The 19,265-nt window shown below is 32.9% G+C and overlaps 1 protein-coding gene across 6 annotated transcripts in view; it reads right to left on the reverse strand.

Annotated features, from left to right (window-relative positions):
- Positions 1 to 19,265, reverse strand: part of Csmd3 (CUB and Sushi multiple domains 3) — a 1,141,260-nt gene that overhangs the window by 582,907 nt on the left and 539,088 nt on the right. For all 6 annotated transcript variants that reach the window (XM_087190703.1, XM_087190702.1, XM_087190706.1 and 3 more), the window contains one exon: positions 13,639 to 13,760. In XM_087190703.1, coding sequence (XP_087046829.1) covers positions 13,639 to 13,760 — 122 coding nt within the window. The remainder of the gene's footprint in view (positions 1 to 13,638; positions 13,761 to 19,265) is intronic.

Here is a 19,265-nt window from a genome sequence, read left to right on the forward strand (position 1 = left end):
ATATTTTGTAAAAAAATTCTGTAGATAGTATTTTTGGTTTTAATACGATTTCATTACAAATTTGTACAGGCTAAGTTGTATATATCTAAAAGAGTTTAAAAATAAATGGACAAGGCATATTAAAGTAAATTTTATAAGAGCTTTTTTTTGTGGTTTTGTTCCACAAAAATAATTGGATATTCCTGGATTAGGATGAAGTGTGTGTGTGTGTGTGTGTGTGTGTGTGTGTGTTTGTATAAAGAAACTTTAACATCAGGCTTTATTAAGAAAATGAAAGATTTGTTCAAACTGATTAGACATATAACTATGATAGTGAAAATCAAACACTATACATTATATATAAAATAAACAGTGGGTTCTGCTTTAGTTCTCTTTGGTCTGTACAGTGGACTCTCAAGTTAAGACCAGCCTGACATACGAACAACTTGGATTAATAAGGTTAATGGAAGATTCATCTGCCTCTTGTTATCTACAGCATGTACCCAGGTAAACATCCAGATTTCAGCTGTACTGACTTAGTTACAATCAGCCCTCAGGAACTGATCCAGTTTGTAAGTCAACGGTCCACTGTATATATATTTACTCTCTTATTTGTATTTTTGAAAGGCCTCTTTTATTTCCAAAAGAATCTTCCTGGAAAATAAATTTATGTAGATATAAAGGAAGTTAGAGCACAAAAGGGCTCACTTGCCATAAAATCCATTGCTCTTCACCAAAATCCAGGGAGCAAGAGTTTATTCCCTGACTATATTCTTTATGAGACCCATGGTAAGAAAAAGAGTGTGAAAAGTTAGATATCCTATATTTTAGTTATCGATCCTATATTTTAATTTTGAGATGTTAAGATGACACAGAAATCAGATAATATAACTTTCTTATCTAAAATTATGAATTTATTTATTTCATTCTACTAATATTTATTAAATGTCTACTCCTTAGAAAGCACTATTCTACTTTTAGGGATATAGAAAAATTTTCCTTCCTTCATTATGGAAGAATGTACTAAATTAAAAGTGAACATAGAATATAATTCTACCAAAATATAGTTTTCAAATACTCGTATGCATTATGAAATTTTACCAAAAAATGACAGCAAGATGATAGAGGACAAGAGAAGTGATCAAAGTTAAAGGAGATGAGATTTATTTGAGAGAAATCTGAAAGAACCAACCGATTAACTATTTAGATTCTATGATTGTCAGTGGCTTCACATTCAATTTTTGGCTGCATCCCTGAAGGCCTTCTATGGTCAAAGCCTTATTTAGCTCTATAACCTCCGTGTCACTCATTCTTCCTTTGCCCACTGACACAAGATGTCTGTTGCCTTTCCAGTTTCTAAAAGTGACAGGATCACTATTGGCTGTTACAAGTTGTACATTTTCTTTTGTTTGCATTGTTAGTCCTTTGTCATTTTCCAATATTAGCTTAAATTCCACCTATTCAGAAAGTTTTTCATTGACAATTCTAAGCAGACTCCCTCTACAGTCCACATAGGTTGTTCGTTTAAAATAGCTACTGTTCATTTTTGTGTTTAAATTTTTATTGTCTGTCTTAACTACTACTAGCCTAAAGCTTCCTTATGGCAGTAAATTGTGTCTTTCTCTTTATAAAATCTGTTGTAGACATAGATTTTATATAGCAAGAATACTGGATTTGCCAGGTAAAGTCTGAGATTTATCATATTGGTATTCATGTGGCAAATATAAGATACACGAAGTTTTTTAGTGTTTGTTTTTAGATTCTAGAGATTATTACAGGCTGACTTTAAAAGAAGGATATAGAAGAGGTCCTAATACAAAAAGGGTACAGCTACCACATTCTATTTCTTTGCTGTCTTCCCTCATTTCCCCTGGTATCATAGAGTCTGGGTAGTTGTGCTACCACAGCAGGGGCTGAAATTCAAAGAGGTAAAGGGATTATATAAAATTGTAATCTTTGATCATATAGAAACTGTATGATTCTGGCTGTATAAGATAATCTAAGTATCCTAGTGATTCTCCTTCACATTATAGACTGCATGAGCCCACATAGAAGAAGGGCTAATAGTGGTAACACAGGTACAATATACTTCTACTACCCTCCCTTCAGTACTTAGCTGTAGCTACTGTGTAGCAGCTAGGCAGCTGGGACAAGAAATTATTTCCCAATATATTGAGTGTAACCTCCACTAGGTCCAAGGTTGTCATTCAAATAACATATGCATTCTGCATCAAAATGTCTAGGTGTCAGGAAGCAAAAGCTTATAGTTGTCCCCAGTTCATTTTTCAGCCTCTCTTGACAGAAGTCTATTCTCACTTATTGGAAACCTGTGCTGATGGCTCCTGCTAATGAATGTCAACCTGTAGTCTCCAGAAGATATTTCAAGTTCTGATCTCAGAGCTATTGCATAGTTAGAAATTCAACAGAAACATTGGTGTGCACATTGTAGCTTATCACACTATGAGATTATAATGGTGGGGGTAGGGGTGATAGTGGTGGTAATAATAATAATTGTTATCAAGTATTCTATTAGCTTACATTTTGAACATACATATTCCAGGACCTACTGTAAGTGCACTACCTTCAAGATAGTATTTTACACAATCCTTTCAAAGATTCTTTGAAGAATGTGTTGTTTTCTTTGTTTTCATACTGGAAAACAGAAGCCTGGATCAGCTTTTGGTAATGAGTTATTACACAATTATGCAATATGTATATTTGAATACAACAGAGTACTTTTTTATATTTGTATATCAGTATGTGAGGGAATCTCAGTATCAAGTGGGTGGGAAGTGGAAGGAGATTTAAAAAGAGACAAGCTGTATTATGTACATGTATCCACTCCCCCAAATGACTGTAAACTTTATGTACTGCAAACATGTAGTAAAAAAAAAAAATTAATGGCCAGCGTGGGTCACATAGTGAGATCCTTTTCCAGAATTTGATGTGACCATATCTTTTAATTTTTAATTAATTTTCATTGTTTTTTGTTGTTTATCTTTTATAATATATTCTTATTTTACTTATAAAATAATTTACTCAATATATTTCTTAAAACATTTATATTTAACTCACCTTGGCATATTTTAAAATTATCACCCAATTCTATATACTTCTAAATTAATTTCTTGAGTTACCATGAAACTATTTATTTAATAATGTATTTTGCAGCTGGGTATAGTGGCACATTCCTGAAACCCCAGCACTTGGTTGGGACTCCAGTGCAGCAAGATTAGCACAAGGTCAAGATGAGCGTGGGCTACATAGTGAGTTCAAGGCCAGCCTGAACTACATAGTGAGACTCTGTCTAAAAAATGAAAAAAATAAAACCATAATTTGCATCAAAATTATATGAGTAGTGAGAATGTAGTTCAGTGGTAGAATGCATGCTCAGTGTGACTGAAATCTAGTACTGATTCCCTCCAGTAAGAAAACAGATGAAAATTGTGAAGCTGTTCCTTCCCTATTATTTGTAATGTTTCTATTCCAAAATCTCCATAATATTTATAATTTGTAATTGAAAAAAAGATTGATATGTCCCAACATTTCTTTGTAAATGTTGTCTATTTTGTGAAAAATATTCATTGTTTTATAAACACTTAAGTATATCTAAAAAAATAATGGAAAATAGTAAAAAGAGGTATGGTATTTATTACTCAACTGTTCAATGAACAGTACTTCAAGAGAAAGTAAATTTTTATTACTGGGACGGTTAAAGACTTTTTAAAAAAATATTCATTTTGTTTTACTGTTTAAGATGTCAAAATGAAACTGTATCTAATTTTAATATAACTGCATTGTACAACTTAGACATGTAATTTTTTTTGCACTGTATATCCTTTTATTGGTACATTTTGGGTATACAATATAATGACATTCACCATTGGAAATTTGCACGTTTACATACTCTCTTGGTTCTTATTTTTCCCCCTTCCCCTGCCCTCCCTTCAACCCCTCCACCCCTCCCTATTTACAAAGACTTTGTTTCCATTTTTTCATTTTCTCATATTAATTTCACTCCCTTCTTTCCTTTCCCCTAGCCCTCCCACTTCCCCTTCCCCTTTGCCCCTTTTCTTCCTATTTCATATAATCTATTATACCTTTTAGTCCTTATTTACACTTTCAGCTTCTCACACTAGAGAAACTATTTGGTATTTACACAATAGATATGTAACTTTGAAACTAATTTAAATATGTGATAAATAGTTTGCTAAAATATTAAGAATAAAATAAATGTAATGTTTCCCAGATAATTTTGACTTCTGTCCAAACAGAGATTATATAGTCTCTTTCCTTATATTTCTCTGTACTTTTATTTACCAGAAAATCATCAGAAAAACAATGGCCATAATATATGCAGTAAGTTTGAAAGTGTCCCCTCTGAAATTTGGATATTGCCACTGTGATATTTAAGAGGTGATTAGGCAATTAGGATTCCAACTTTGTGAACGAGACTGAGACTCTTGGAAGTAAAGGCTTCATGCAACATTAAAATTTCCTGACCTTACCCTTTCACCATAAGACACAGTTACCTTCCCTCTGGAGGAGGCAGCAATGGGTGCCATGTTGGAACTGGATAGGAACCCTCACCAGGCACCTTACGTGGTAGATGCCTTGGTCTTTGAATTGCCAGCCTCAAGAACTATGAGAAAATAACAACCAGTCTCAACTATTCTGTAACAGCAGGACAAAATGTACTAAGACACTAGAAAAATCAATTTGAAGAAGTTAAAATTATAGATATAAAAAGGTATAATATTAATACTATAAAATGTTTAAAGTAGTGTAAGATGAATCATCCATAAATCATAAGTAAAAACAGTTTATTTTTGAAGTCGGTAGAGTAAGTTATGAGTAATTATTTGAGAATTGTTTCTGAAGTAAGAAAATAAGCTTTTTATAATCCGTTGTTATGGAATTTAGATAATCCCTGTAATTAAAAATTACATAAAATATTTAATTTATATACATACATAGAGATTCATATAAGATATTTTAAAAACCGTATTTGTTAAATGTTTAATGTGTTCCAGACTTTTTTATATATCTCATTCATAATATTCACTCTCTTTGTCTTTCCTCTGGAAGAATTCTAACTTTACATCTTATTTGATATTAATGATAATGAACAGGTCTATCTCTTTAATTAATAGATACAATACATTCGTAATTTAGCTTGAAAATGGCCTGATGTTTCTTTTTAAGATTTTTCTACATGTATTTTCTATTTTACTCTCTTCTTCTTTGTCTTCTACCATTAACAACATATTCATGGTTAGACAAGAAGCTTGGGAAGAAGGAAAGAAATGTCTAGCTTGAGCAAAATATGATGTGTTAGTTCTACCTTCACAAGTTTTTTCCCCTTAATGTTTCTATTCCCTTAATTTAGACTGTAAATGGGTTTAAACTTCTTAGAATCTTTTATTTACTAAACCTTCTAGGAGTACTTGCTGACCAATCCTAGCAAGAAAAAAAAATGTTTAGGAACAACTGTCAACCTTCATACTTTTCCTTAAATATTCTACACTCTATATAAATATATAACTCATATGTGATAGAGATAGGGGAGTGGAAGAGTGAAATGGCATGAAATTTTAGAACATTTAAATACTATTTAATTTTATGTATTGATAGAGGAATTCCTCTGAGAATGAAAAGCAACAGACTAGAACAGAGGTCAAGGAAGTAAAGAAACTTTCAGGAAAACAGAATCAAGAAGATAGGGATGAAAAAGTTTCAATGAGCGTTCCATAATATTAATCATTGTATATTCATGTCTCTCTTTTGTATTAGTTCATTGCTATTTTTACATATTTTATTCTAAAATGTAGCATATGCACCATTGAAAATTAAGAGATTCTTGGTAGTCCAAAATTAAAGGGAAAAATACTTGTAGTTCTCTATGCAGATGCAACCCCTTTAACATTGAGAATATTTCCTCTCATACTGTGCGGTATGGAGATTTATTTTAGATACTCACTTATTATGTTTACACAGGAAATTAATTTTAAATAAAATATTTTAACTACATAAACCATTTGGAGGAGAAAATGGGCACCAGGGGCAGGAGTTGGGAAGGGTTAAGGGCACGCTGCACAGTAAGCATCAGTCAGGAGGATGGAAAGCAACGGACCAGCACCATTCATGGCTCCCTCACTGCCAAGCCTGAAATGTTCTGTCAGGGTGACCTTAGCTGTTGCTCCCAGCTTGAGGAGTCTTCTGGTCGGTTTTCCTGATTTTCATTCTACTGTTTATCTCGAGCTCCACACGTTATTCCTCGGCTCTCTTTGCATCATGCCCTGATGAGATGCCCAGTCTGTCTATGATTACAGGCTCTTCCTGAACTTCAGCCTCAGTTTGGCCCCTTAGTCCCTAATGCACAGTACTGAGACCATCGGTGATCTATCCAGACCACCAGGATGCCTCTGGATCTTTGTGTTATCAATTCACTATGCTCCATATCCATCTGCCTCCAAATGCCCATAACGATAAGTTTTCAGAACACAGATTTTGGGCTTCAGGAAACACGTAGGCTCTACATGAGACCTGAATGAGCAAGATAATCCTTAGCTTATGATCATGAGATGCAGACGGTGAACCGTTTTGATAATAAAATAAGGACCATCGGCAGGGACTGGGAACAGTCAAGCAAGCGCACTGCAGGTATGAGAAATATGAGAGCTCAGAACTCGTTTTGAGTTGGAACACATCCTCAGGTGAAATTCACGCTGCCTGAAATGGCAGCCCTGCTTCAGTCCTTTCCTGTCCTACCTCCCCCGCTCCCTTGATATTTTCTCCTTGGTGCACCTTCATCATCAATTACCCGGATGGTCTCCTTATCTGGGGCCTGCTTTTGGGGGAACGTTAACTAAGAAACTGCAGAAAAGTGAACTCTGCGTGCCTGGCTGAGACCAAAGACCTGGCCCAGAAGCTCGGCACAGTTCCCAAATATCCCAATATTGGCCACACAGAGAACTTGCACTAGTCAGTGGCTGGCTCAATGAAGGGCCAAAGACTGGCAACCTGTGACGGGGCTGTGAGGAGAGGAACTGTGAGCACAGTGCCAGGAGCAGCAACACAGGGATGCTGTGGTGCCCGGAGAGTTTACGGGGAGCAACAGTGAACGGGTATTCCATAGTTTCAAAGAGAAAACGTGGGCTTACATGTTGTAGTGAGTATGTGAATGCAATATTTTGTTTAATTATTTTTACTTCATTATAAAATGGGTCTTCATTACTTCTTTTTAAACTGAGCAAAAGATGGGGTGACCTGCCTAAATGGAGATTTCCTCTCCTACTAAAAAATGTCCTTCTTCATCTGGATTGCAAATAGGCACAGGTGCCCATGAAAAGATGCAGAGAGAAAGAAACCTGTCTATCACATCACTTCAACAGTCGCCAATTCTTTTTGTCAGGATAACATAAATTCTTAAAATAATATCTTTTCGTAACTAGATGAAAAATTTAATAACAAAGCCTGTAGTAGCTCTAGAAAATGGAATATTCAGGTATAAATATTTTAATGTGGATATTGTTAAAGTTTGTAAGTATGAGTTACCAAAATACTAGCACTAATTTTACACTCTGCTAGATCAAAGTGCCTGAAAACTTCCTTATATTCACCATATGTTATTGTTTATCATTTGGTTTATACAAAAAATACTAAAGAGGAATCTCCTATGAGTTGTGCACTGATTTTTATGATGAAAAATATTTAATTATTTAGCATAATTTCACTTATGAATTATGGTTATGGTTTAATGATAGCATTAACTGGAAAGCATCTTTGGAATAAAGTATAGTACAAATAATCAATGTCTAATTCACTAGGGTCACACTAGATTAAATTCCCTGAATCACAGATACACATGTGCACTACATTTAGAATCAAGGTAAATACTCAGTCTTGGAATGTATACAGAAAAAGCGCTTCTAGCTAGTAATAGCCAACATTACTTTCTAAAGCAATAGTCATTCTTTATTGTTTTGAGGAGCTATTTTATTTCTTCTGACAATTAAAACTTCTGTTAAGATACTGAGAGTTATAATCTGAACTGAAGTTGACCTCATAGACTTGTCTTTAGTCTCCTGAATTATATTCTCTGCTCAGTTAATTTAATCTTTTATTACTAACCTCTCAGTGGACTTAATTTTCCTAGTTTTGAGATTTGCTGACATCCTGGAGACATCAGAATTACACTTATTACAATCATTCAATACGGATAAAGTCCTTTCTATACATTTTAAAGTGGAAAGGAAGATTGGTCAAAAGCCCCAAGGAGGTCTGTTCTTCAACATTTTCAGTCTAGTTCTTTCCATTATAAAGGAAGGATTTTTAATAAAAAATAGATTTTGCTATGAATTTATGTTTACAATGAAAACTGACTTTTCAAAAGAAATCAGAGTAAAGAGAGTCACTATTGCCATAGGTTTTTAAGAAACTAGATTTCTCCAGTCCAAATATAGATAAGGATAGAGGAAGGAAGCACATCATCAGTTCTAAAGGTATGATGAAAAATGTCAGAGGAGAGCTCTGAGAGGGAGCAAACTGCTGTGCTACCCTTAGTGGTAAGCTTCTTCATACACGGCCAGGAGATAGCAATAAAAATTATGACCATGTGAGTAGCTCCCTGCCACAGGGTTCTTGGGTCACAACTACAGAAAATTAATATAGCAGGCATAAGCATATTTATACATTTTTAAAGACATAGGGTCATGGAAGCAAGGAAAAGCTGAAATAATGTATTGAAGTAAGGAGAGAGCCCAGGGAGACGTCGGGGAGGAAGAAACAAGGAAGACTGTGGGGCGAACACAGGTCCAAGTGCCTAGTTTTGAATTCTGGCTCTAAAGTCACATTTGAACATTGGGAAAATCACTCTATCTCCCTGAATCTGTTTCCTTAAATGAAAAATGGGATAATAATTATACCTACACCTTAAGGGGTGTAATAAAGCTCACATTAAATATTAGGTAAAAAGGGTTCAAAACAGAGTTCTGACAGGGGACCAAGGGTTAGTGACAGGGTTACAGCCCCTGATGATCTTTAAATCATTCTCCTCGCTTAGTAACATTAAGTTGCACAGAGACTGTCATATTTCTAGTACCTTATCTTATCTAATTAGCCAAACATTTATCTGTTCTTGGAGAAAGAAAGGGATCCTAAAATTTGAAATAGAAACCTTTTGATGCTCTGTGATAAGAGCTGAAAATCCTAAAAGCACAAGTCTTATGAATCACTCTTGCCAATCGGAACATTCTCTTTTCCCTATACAAATTTCACTGGAAGCAATTACCTCATAAAGCAGCATTTATTGTTCTGAATAATCATTATCATCATCATTCATATTCTCCACAGCCAAGTGATCCATAAAACTCTCTATGGCGAGTGAAATACGAATATGGTGGCCACTAAGAATGTGAATGTTAGCTTGAAATATGACTGGCCTGATCTGATGTGTGCAGAAAATGTTAAGTACACGCTAAATTTCAGATTAAGAATGAAAAACGATTAAATTATTGCGTTGTTAAGCCAATTATATGTTGAAATGATAATATTTGAGTTAAAAAAAATTAAAAATTTTTATTACATTTTGGATTCACATTTATTTTTAGATTCTAATTGTAAAAAACTGCAAAGGATGCAATTTATTCTGCTTTAATTTTACAAAAAGTTTGAGCTTCCTCAAAACTTGTAGCACAAGCACGCTCAGTTGGCAGAAAATATCCACCACAAATGGAAAAACCATAAATTTAAACAATTCAGAAATTGCCTAAACAATTCAGCTTTTTTGTTTCAATTTAAAATAATCTGTAATATCTCTCTATGTATCATAAATTGAACTAGGTATAGCATTAGCTACAGAAATAAAAATAAAAAATGTACGTGAATGGATGTTAGATAAACACATGAGTACTTTTATGAATTTTCTGCATCTATACAATATTTTTCACTTTAGTGAAGACCTTTTCTTTTCCTAGTTCTTAAGAACTCTCCCTTAAAATCTATGAATCCGAAATTTTCAACAGAGTTTCCATTTTTATTTATATGCAATCAATGTAATATTTTAATATTATAGTTAGAAAGGTAATAGATGGCTTCTTTTTGAAATTAAAAAAATTGTAAAAGGAAAGTGGTAGAGAAGAACACATACAAGCAAGTTTTCATGTCTTCATTTCACACCAGGATCTAATGCTGAGTGTATTTCTTAATTCAAAAGCAATTAATTCAATAGCCAGTTTAAAGTACCAGTTCTGGGCCGAGGATTTAGGTCAGTGGTTCTACCGCCTGCCTTGCAGGTACAAGGTCCTAGTACCAAAAAAAAATTTTAAAAAGGAGCAGTTCTATTTTTAACTTGCTGCTCCGAAGCAACTGTGAATTTTATTCATCATTCAAATGCTACAGAAGCTTGTGGAAGAGTCATGAAGCAATATGAAAAATGTATATTATTATAAAATTGTGACCATTATATTTTATTTTAGTGAAATTAATTGCAGTATTTATAAACTGATCAGTAACAATTATAATTTAATGATTTGAAATGTTAGCAAAAACACAGACAGCTATAAATTATTAAACCTCATAATCAAGTATGTAATTATTATTTCTGTATTTATAAGGTAAATGCAACAACTGACGGGAAGCGTGTTTCTTGACAAGGTGAGAACATTTGGAAATAATATGATGTTAGGTGATCCTACTTTGTATCAGCAATTTCTTATTTCATTATCTAATCAGTACAAAACCTTATTATATGGTATTATGATCTCTAATACATGAAAAAGAAAAACTATGGTATAGGACTCAATGATTATGGCTTAAGTTGTATAGTTTGTATGCAATAGACATGAACCAGTTGAATCAGTTTCTTTCACTTTCAAATTTCAGGTATTTGCAATCAACCATGTACTTATCTGGGATATTTGTGATACTATGATTGTTTTAAAAGTGATCAAATGTTGGCCAGGGATTTAGCTCAGCAGTTCTGCCGCCTGCCTTGCAAGCAGAGGGACCTGAGTTCAATCCCTGGTACCAAAAAAAAAAAAAAAAAACTGATCAAATGTAAAGATAAATGTGAATAGCAATTGATGAAAATTATACATAGCCAGGGATTAAGCATCTTGTTTAATTAATTGTGATTTATACCAAGTAGAACAGCTATGTGCCTATAGGTTTTGCTGCTTTCTGGAAAGGGTTCTAAAGTAGTAACCTATGAAAGTTAGTACTCCCTAAAGTGTTTTTCAAAATATATGTATAGTCTTTTAGCGCATTGTGAAATTGATGTAGTGAAGTATGACCAATATTTAAATCAACAATAAATTAGAATCAGTTAGAGTGGATAATGGAGAAGTACATTCATTTAGTATGAGAAAATGTTTTGTGTGTAGGTGTGTATGTAACTCGTGTGTGTGTGTCTGAACTGGTCCACTACATAAAATATACTTCTTACTGTGGATCATGTTTAAATATTAGTGAAAATAATTCTATAGCAAAACAGAGATAAACTAAATGGTCAAAAGTTAATGTGTACATTCCTTTGTTTGATAAAAGTTTCAAGAAATAAAACTAAAATATGTCTTCCTTAGAATATAATTTGGACTTTTGAGAGGAGAAAAAGAAAAAAGTTTTGCAGAGTAGAGAAGATAAACAAGGAGATATATGACAACCTCTGTGAAATTTCAGATAGCTCAGAAAAGAAACTGATTTAAATTTACTAAACAGATACAAAACATTAGATAATTCCATATTTTGATGATAATTATAGGTAATTGCCATGACCCAAAAAGATTTCTATGTCTTTATGAGATTAATATGATGTGTTTGTTCCATAATTTATAATGGATTTATTTCATGCTTATTTCAATTTTAATGAAAGAAATATCTTAATGTGATACATCTTTGTACATGCATTGTATCTTATAAAGTATGCACCCCTGAGCTTTACAGCTATATGATTTTAGACAAGTTATTTACAGCTATCTATATTGTACACCAATAGAAATATCTCCCTCATAGGAAACTTATGAGGATAAAGTAATTCTTAAAAGCAGTTTGAAAACATGCTGAACTGGGCATGGTGGTGCACACCTGTAATCCTAGCACTCGGGATGCTGAGGCAGGAGGATCGCCACAAGTTTGAGGCCAGCATGGGCTACAATGGGAGACTCTGCCTCAAAGAGAAAAAAAAAACATGCTGAGAGTAGTGTCTTACATGTCATTAAGTGTTCAATAAATGTGAGATTATTGCTCAAAATCTTCAATTTTTATTTCTGAATGACCAAAAATTTGCACAGAAAAATGATTAAATAAATATTTGTTGTCTCGCATTGAATTCATGACATAAGTCATATGGAAAGAATGATTTCCTTTCTGCAGCTGGGGGGTTTGATTTAGTGAGTTTCTCAAGTTTATGGAATCCTAGGTTTCTGATGTATGTTTGTGTGTTTGTTTGCTTGGTTGCTTGTTTGCTTGCTCACTTGCTTTTAAAATTCATCAATCAGGGCTCTTCTAGAAAGCAACTTTAATTGACCAGTGAGTAGATTTTCACCAAGCCTCCATCAGGAAGCATTAGATGGGAAGAACTTCATGGAAACTACAAATACTTCTAGGAGAGAGTACATACTTTCTCTTACAAAAGTCATGTAACATATTCTAAGTATTATAAAGCACTCTGTATGTATTATCATACTTGCTTCTCACAACAATCCTTAAAATTCATGCTTTTATTATTCACATTTCAGGGATAAACCCAACTACAGAGATTAAAGAATTTAAAATTATCAAGAAATTATAAATCAGTGTGTGAAACACAATCTAAACCAATTTTATGGCCTTTACCCCTAAAACGTTTTAAAATCTAACTCAAAGAAGACATCACAGAATCTGAAGATCTAAGAGAAATTTAATTTCTTTGTATTTAGGTCCTTTCTATCAGCATAAAAACACACCTCACAAGGAGAAGCAGGATAACAAGAGCAAGAGAAGAAAACTAATTTTTTCTATGGCTTTTGTATTCATTCAGCGTTATAATTTTTTGAAGGATCTTGGCACATACATATTCAAATGTACTACTCATCTTAGAATCAAAGAGAAAGGCAAGGCATCTTTTTGGAATATCTACAGTATGAGTCCTCTACTAGTGCAGAATAAATTAAAGGTGCTATTTCTAATAAACAGCTCTGTGCCCTGTAGCAATAGAAAAACCCTAAAATGAAAGTTAGGTATGTGCAAAAACATGAAGTATCTGAATAATGTGCCAAGCAAGAAGATAGCAAGTGAAAAGCCATTATTCTTGGTTCTTTTTTCCTTCGAGGATATATCTCAGTACGAATTCATTTGTAATCTGCCTTTTCCTTTGTATGTTAGAAGTGAAAAGAGAGATGCATTATTTTTGTTTCCTAATTTATTACATGAATTTATTTCATAAAATGCATAGGGAGAAAATATTGCTGAAATCATGCTTGTTATGAATTTTCTGGGTTTTGTTTTTGTTTTTTTGGTACTGGGGATCGAACTTGGGACCTTGCAATTTCGAGGCACATGGCAGAACCACTGAGCTAAATCCCCGGCCCAGTTATGAATTTTCTGTACAACACTTTCCTCATATTCTTTTAGCCTTGTCTTTATGATTATGCTCTTTAATCACCGATGGTTTTCCCTTACCTTATTTGTATTCACTGCTGTGATGACCCAGACACACTGTGCATTGCTGTCATACTGGAATGGAAAGTTGGGAGACGTAAAGGTACCACTTGGTCCTTGAAGATTAGAGCCACACGTTTTCACTAAAAGAGAAATTGGAATTTAAAAGCTAGGTATTTACCACATGCAAAATCCTAGGAATAAAATTCCTTTCAGTAGACTTGAAAACCAAAATTAAACTGTGAAAATCACATCAAAATGTATTTTATGGTATTCTAATATCAGTTATCAAAATTAAGAGTGTTCCATCCAAAGATTCACAAGCTTGATTTTCTTTGTTTGTTTGTTTTTTGGGGGGTAGGGGATCAAGCTCGGGACCTTGTGCTTGCAAAGCAAGAGGTGGAACCACTGAGCTAAATCCCTGGCCCCCAAGCTTGATATTTTTAATATACATTGAAAACTAGTTACAAATTAAAGTGTGAGGCATGATAAACTGTCCTTCGAATGCAAATTGGTTGTTTTAATTACAGAGCGGTATATTTACCCAATATTATGTTAATAAATATCTACAAAGGAGTGAAGCTTTGGATTGATTAAGTAATCAAAAGGCATTTTTATTTTTATTTATTAAGCATCCAAGGACTCATAATAGTACAGCTGAGAGACATCAATATTAAAACCATTTATTCTGTTGCTGTAATTGTAAACAAGACAACTAAGACTATTAAAAAAAGAGCTACATTTGAATATCTTTAATGAATTTCCACAAAAGTTAAAAGCTTTAATGTTTCAATTTCTAATTCTTCTTTCTTCTTAAAAGTGTCTATTAATTTGCATCTTGATCAACATAAAATTCATAGATGCCATTACTTTTGATCTGCATTTTTCTACAATTCCATTAAAATCTTACCTACATTACCCTTTTCTAATTTCTACTTGGTACTCATTTCTTCCCTCTTGTAGATCATCTTTCTGTGCTGACATTTCCCCCCACATTTCCCACATTTACTCTTGACATTATTTCAGTCTAGTTTCTATTCTCCTTTGTATTTTGACATTGCTTTCTCAATCCCAGTAATGAGCTCCTAATTACTAAATCCAGTAAACTCAGAATTTTTCTACATATTCTCTATTTCAGCACCAGTGGAAAGTAGTATTCCCTTATATAGCACAGAATTCTTTTGTTTATGTTTTAAATGGTTCCGGTCCATTGTATCCTTTTTCTAGTTCTTTCATCTGACCCTTTCATGAAACACAATTTTAAATTTATTTTATAGCCTCTTTTCTATTTAATATTCCCTCTGAATAGTTAAACTAATTCACTTTTTTTCATTAAGTTTATTGGTACATTTTAGGTATAAAATCCAATTACATTCATCGTTGGGATCTTGTAGCTTTACATGATGTATCTTAGTTCTTATTTTTTCCCCATTTCCCTGCCATCCCTTCACCCCCTCCACCCTTGCCTATTTACAGAGACTTTGTTTCCATTTTTTCCTTTACTTTTGAATGTTCAGGTCAGTGTTGACAGCACTCAAATACATATCACCATCTTTGGGAACTCTCTCTTAATTTCTAGATTAATTTTCTCTGTGCTGGACATTCCAGGAGATAACTTTAGGAAACTTTTAAATAATATTTTAAACAAGCCCTTCCACATTCCTGCCATACATATTTCTCAGTCCCTATGCATCCTCTGAGACACCTCAGTATTCCTTTTTTATGTTTTGTAGCATCCACTGCTTCCATGTCATTTTTACAACTTCATTTCAAGAGTCCAATTACTCTTTCTGTTGAATCATCCTTAGTGCTACAATCTTTATCTTTCTAAAACACATATTTGATTACTTGGCTTCATGAAAATGTGGTATCTATTTCCTATTCTCCCAAGGGCTTGGATTTCTTTTCCAGTACAATGTCTTGCATTTTACATAATCATACATTTTATTTGTGTCAGAGTAGATTAGTTGCTCCTTCATCAAATCTAAAACATTCCTTCTTAGACTCAGGTGAAGTATTTCTACTCATATAAAGAAAGTCAGACTTATATATTGCTTATTTCTATAAGAAAGTTTCTAATTCCTCTGCTGAGGATTCTGTAGTGGGATATTGTGTGCTTAGTATATCATTTGGATAGCAATCAATGTAAGTATTTGAGTGCTAGTAACCTGATAGAGTATGCAGTTAAGAAAACTAAGAAGTTTATAGCAATGAGAATTTAACAGCAATCACAACATAGTTGGTTTGAAGTTAGTAGAAATAACTTTGGGCTAGTGGCATTTATTACTTGGTAATTTTCTGGAATAATGTGGTTTCTAATATATAAAAACAATTATAATTTTTGAGAACAAGGCCTTACTTGTCCTGTTAACTACTAGTACAGTGATTTTCATGTTAGGCACATTTGCAATAGGAACAAACATCCAAGATCTTTGGCACAGCTTTTAGATGGACTGTAGACTAAATGTCCTCTTGCTGTTGATGAATATACAAAAGGATGGGAAAATATTGATTGCAAATGATTTTCTCTTTACAAAATGATAGGAAGGAAAAGGTCATAAAATGGCAAGCAAAAGTAACCTGTAAACATTTTAGTCTCTTTGTCTGCTTTCATCCAAACCTAAGAGTTAACACTTAACAAGTACAGTTGTATATTTGTAGGCATTTTGTTTTTTTGTAGGTATATGATTTTACAAATTTGTGTTTTTATTTAGAAATGTGTTTGCATGATTTTTAAAACTGCCCTAATTCCATATGCATTCCTATGAAGACTTTCTCCCCTATTTATCACGAAGACATTTCTAGGTCAGTACAAGTAGATTTGTTTCATAAAATGTAAGGGTCCAAACAGTAGCTGGCAGATGCATTGAAAATTCTCCCATGTGAGAACAGTGCGTGTTGACTAGGGGCTGTCCTTCTCCTCAGGAGAGCATAAGGAGATGGAGGAGAGGTACAGCAGCTCACTCATGGCAGTAACACAACTGAAGAGTAAACACACAACCACCAGGATTTTGCTGTTGATCACTGTCACATACTAGGGAAAACATACCTTTAGTTTTAGAATACCTTCTTCATTATACCTGAATGAAAATCATAGTGCCTATATGTGTACACTTAGGCCATCATCTGTATTTTACATTTGTGTTATTTCAGGATGAATTTTCAGAAAAAATACTACTTTTCCACAGTATGTGAGAATTCCACAATTTAATAAATATGTCTAATTCACTTTCCAATACATTTTCAAAAACAATTAAGGAAAGAAGGGAATGAAATTAATATGAAAACATGGAAACAAAATCTTTGGAAATAGGGAGGGATAAAGGGGTTAAAGGGAGGGCAGTGGAATGGGAAAAAAATAAGAACCAAGAGAGATTACGTAAAGGTGCAAATTTCCAATGATGAATGTCATTATACACCTAAAATTTACCAATAAAATTCATGAAACAGAAAGAAAATAGGAGTCTATACTCTCACTGAAAGAATAATATCAATCATTGGTTCTTTGTCTTTTTCTTAAATATGTGAATACATTTTAACATCCCATTATCTGTATACATCGTTAGTATGGTTTAACACTATTTTTTATTGTCGCCTCCATTTCTCTTGCTCTACTTTTCTATTTGAATAATTTTCCTCATTTCAATTGTTATTTATTGATTTACAGAACCGTTGGTGTATTACCAATACTAATCATTTTATGTGTGCTGCAAATTTTTCCAATAGTCTTTTATTGGTTTTTAATTTTTCAGTCTTGTGTTAAATTCATTTTTCTCCGCAAATATTTTTGAATGCATATCAATGAGTCAATATTGTTGTTTAGGTCATATGTTTTACATTTTCTTCAGAAAAGTTTTCATCAAATCTAAGAATGAAATAATGTCTTTCATTATCCTGTTTTCATAGTTGTATTTTATTATATTTCAATGTTTTATTTATCAGAAAACTATCCTTGTATAATATGGGTTAAAGGGCATTTACAGTAAATGTCATTTTGTCCTCTACTAATTAAGAATGGCAGTCTCCTGTGGTGGTGCACCCCTATAATCCCAACACTCTGGGAGGCTGAGAAGTGAAGAATGTAAGCTCAGATGCAACTGACTTAGTAAGATGAAACTAACTTAGTAAGACCCTGCCTCAAAAATAGCAGAATAAAAACTAAAACAGAATGGGGTTATGAAGACCCTAGGCTTAATCCCTGGTAGTACAAAAATTATATTAGATTATATTTATTATATTATATACACACATAAATGTATTTCTGTATAAACAACCTACACATGGACATACCCATATCTGAGTCTTTATTTTTTTGTATGGATTGATGATCTATTATTCATCTTGCATGAGTAACATACTGTTTAATTATTTTTAATATAAATGATACAAATCTCCATTTGTTCAATTTCATAAGTCTCTTGATTATTTTGCATATTTATTTTATCATGAAAAGTTTTCTAATGCATCATGGTAAAGACGATTGTTATTTTATTGAATTATACTGAGTTCATGCATTACCTGAATACAAATTAAAGTACTATCTAAATTAAAGTACTACAGTCACTATGAAAGTCCTCAAAAACTAAAAGCAGAACTTTCATTTGACCCAGCTATTCCCCTTTTAGGCATCTACCCATAAGGGTTAAAGGTAACATATCACAGTGATATCTGCATACTCATTTCGTAGCAGCACAATCCATAATAACTAAATCTTGGAAGTAGCTTATATGTCCATGGACAGATGAATGGATAAAGAAAACATGTTATTTATACATTATGAAGTACTACTCTGTCATAAAGAAGAATAAATTTGAGTCATTTGTAGGAAAATGTATGCACTTTAATACTATAATATTAAGTGAAATAAATCAGGAACAAAATTTAAATATTACATGGTTTCTTATATGAGAACCCAAAGTACAAATAAAGAGAAAAATAAAAGGTAGATAATAGTAAACAAGGAAGTAGAACTTTTGCAAAAGGGAAGAGGAGAAAGAGATGGAGAGAAAAATGAAGGAGGGCAGGGAAGAAGGGCGTAGAAAAGAATAAAGATGTGTTATATACATGTGTCAACTCCACACAAGGAATTTAATCATTACGTACTACAAATATGAATAAAAAATTTAAAAACAACAAATTTTCTACTCTGAAATAGCCTTAATAAATATAGAGAAATAAATGTGATAACAGTAGATGTATTACAGTGAAGTAATACATTTAATAAATCAAGCAAAATTACTCATTTAAATGCTAAGAAAAATAGTTGCAGAAAAAAACCTCTAAACATAAGAAATGTGTAAAATCAAAGCAAGTTATTAGCTTATTCAATTAATTAGGACAACTTTCGTCATTAAAGAATAGAAGTTGTTTCAGGAAAGGCAATAAATTAGAAAAAAAAATGAAAAATTTTAGAGCATTTGAAGAAGCCACAAAAGCATCATTATTTACATTTAATTTTTGCTTATTTAAAGTACTTTAATAATTTATGATATAAAAATGCTATATTTAAGAGTCCCATTAGTTGGCTTTGAAGAAGATGAAAATGAGAATGAAATGAAATGAATCAATAGTGAAAGAATGAATATGAAAATTTATATTTTCTTTTATAGTAATAATAATGAGCAGTTCAAATGAAAAGATCCAGTTCA

Source organism: Heterocephalus glaber, unplaced genomic scaffold (assembly GCF_053883595.1).
Source record: "Heterocephalus glaber isolate CG9 unplaced genomic scaffold, H.glaber_assembly_v1.0 deba00001555, whole genome shotgun sequence".
NCBI classification, from domain to species: Eukaryota; Metazoa; Chordata; class Mammalia; order Rodentia; family Bathyergidae; genus Heterocephalus; species Heterocephalus glaber.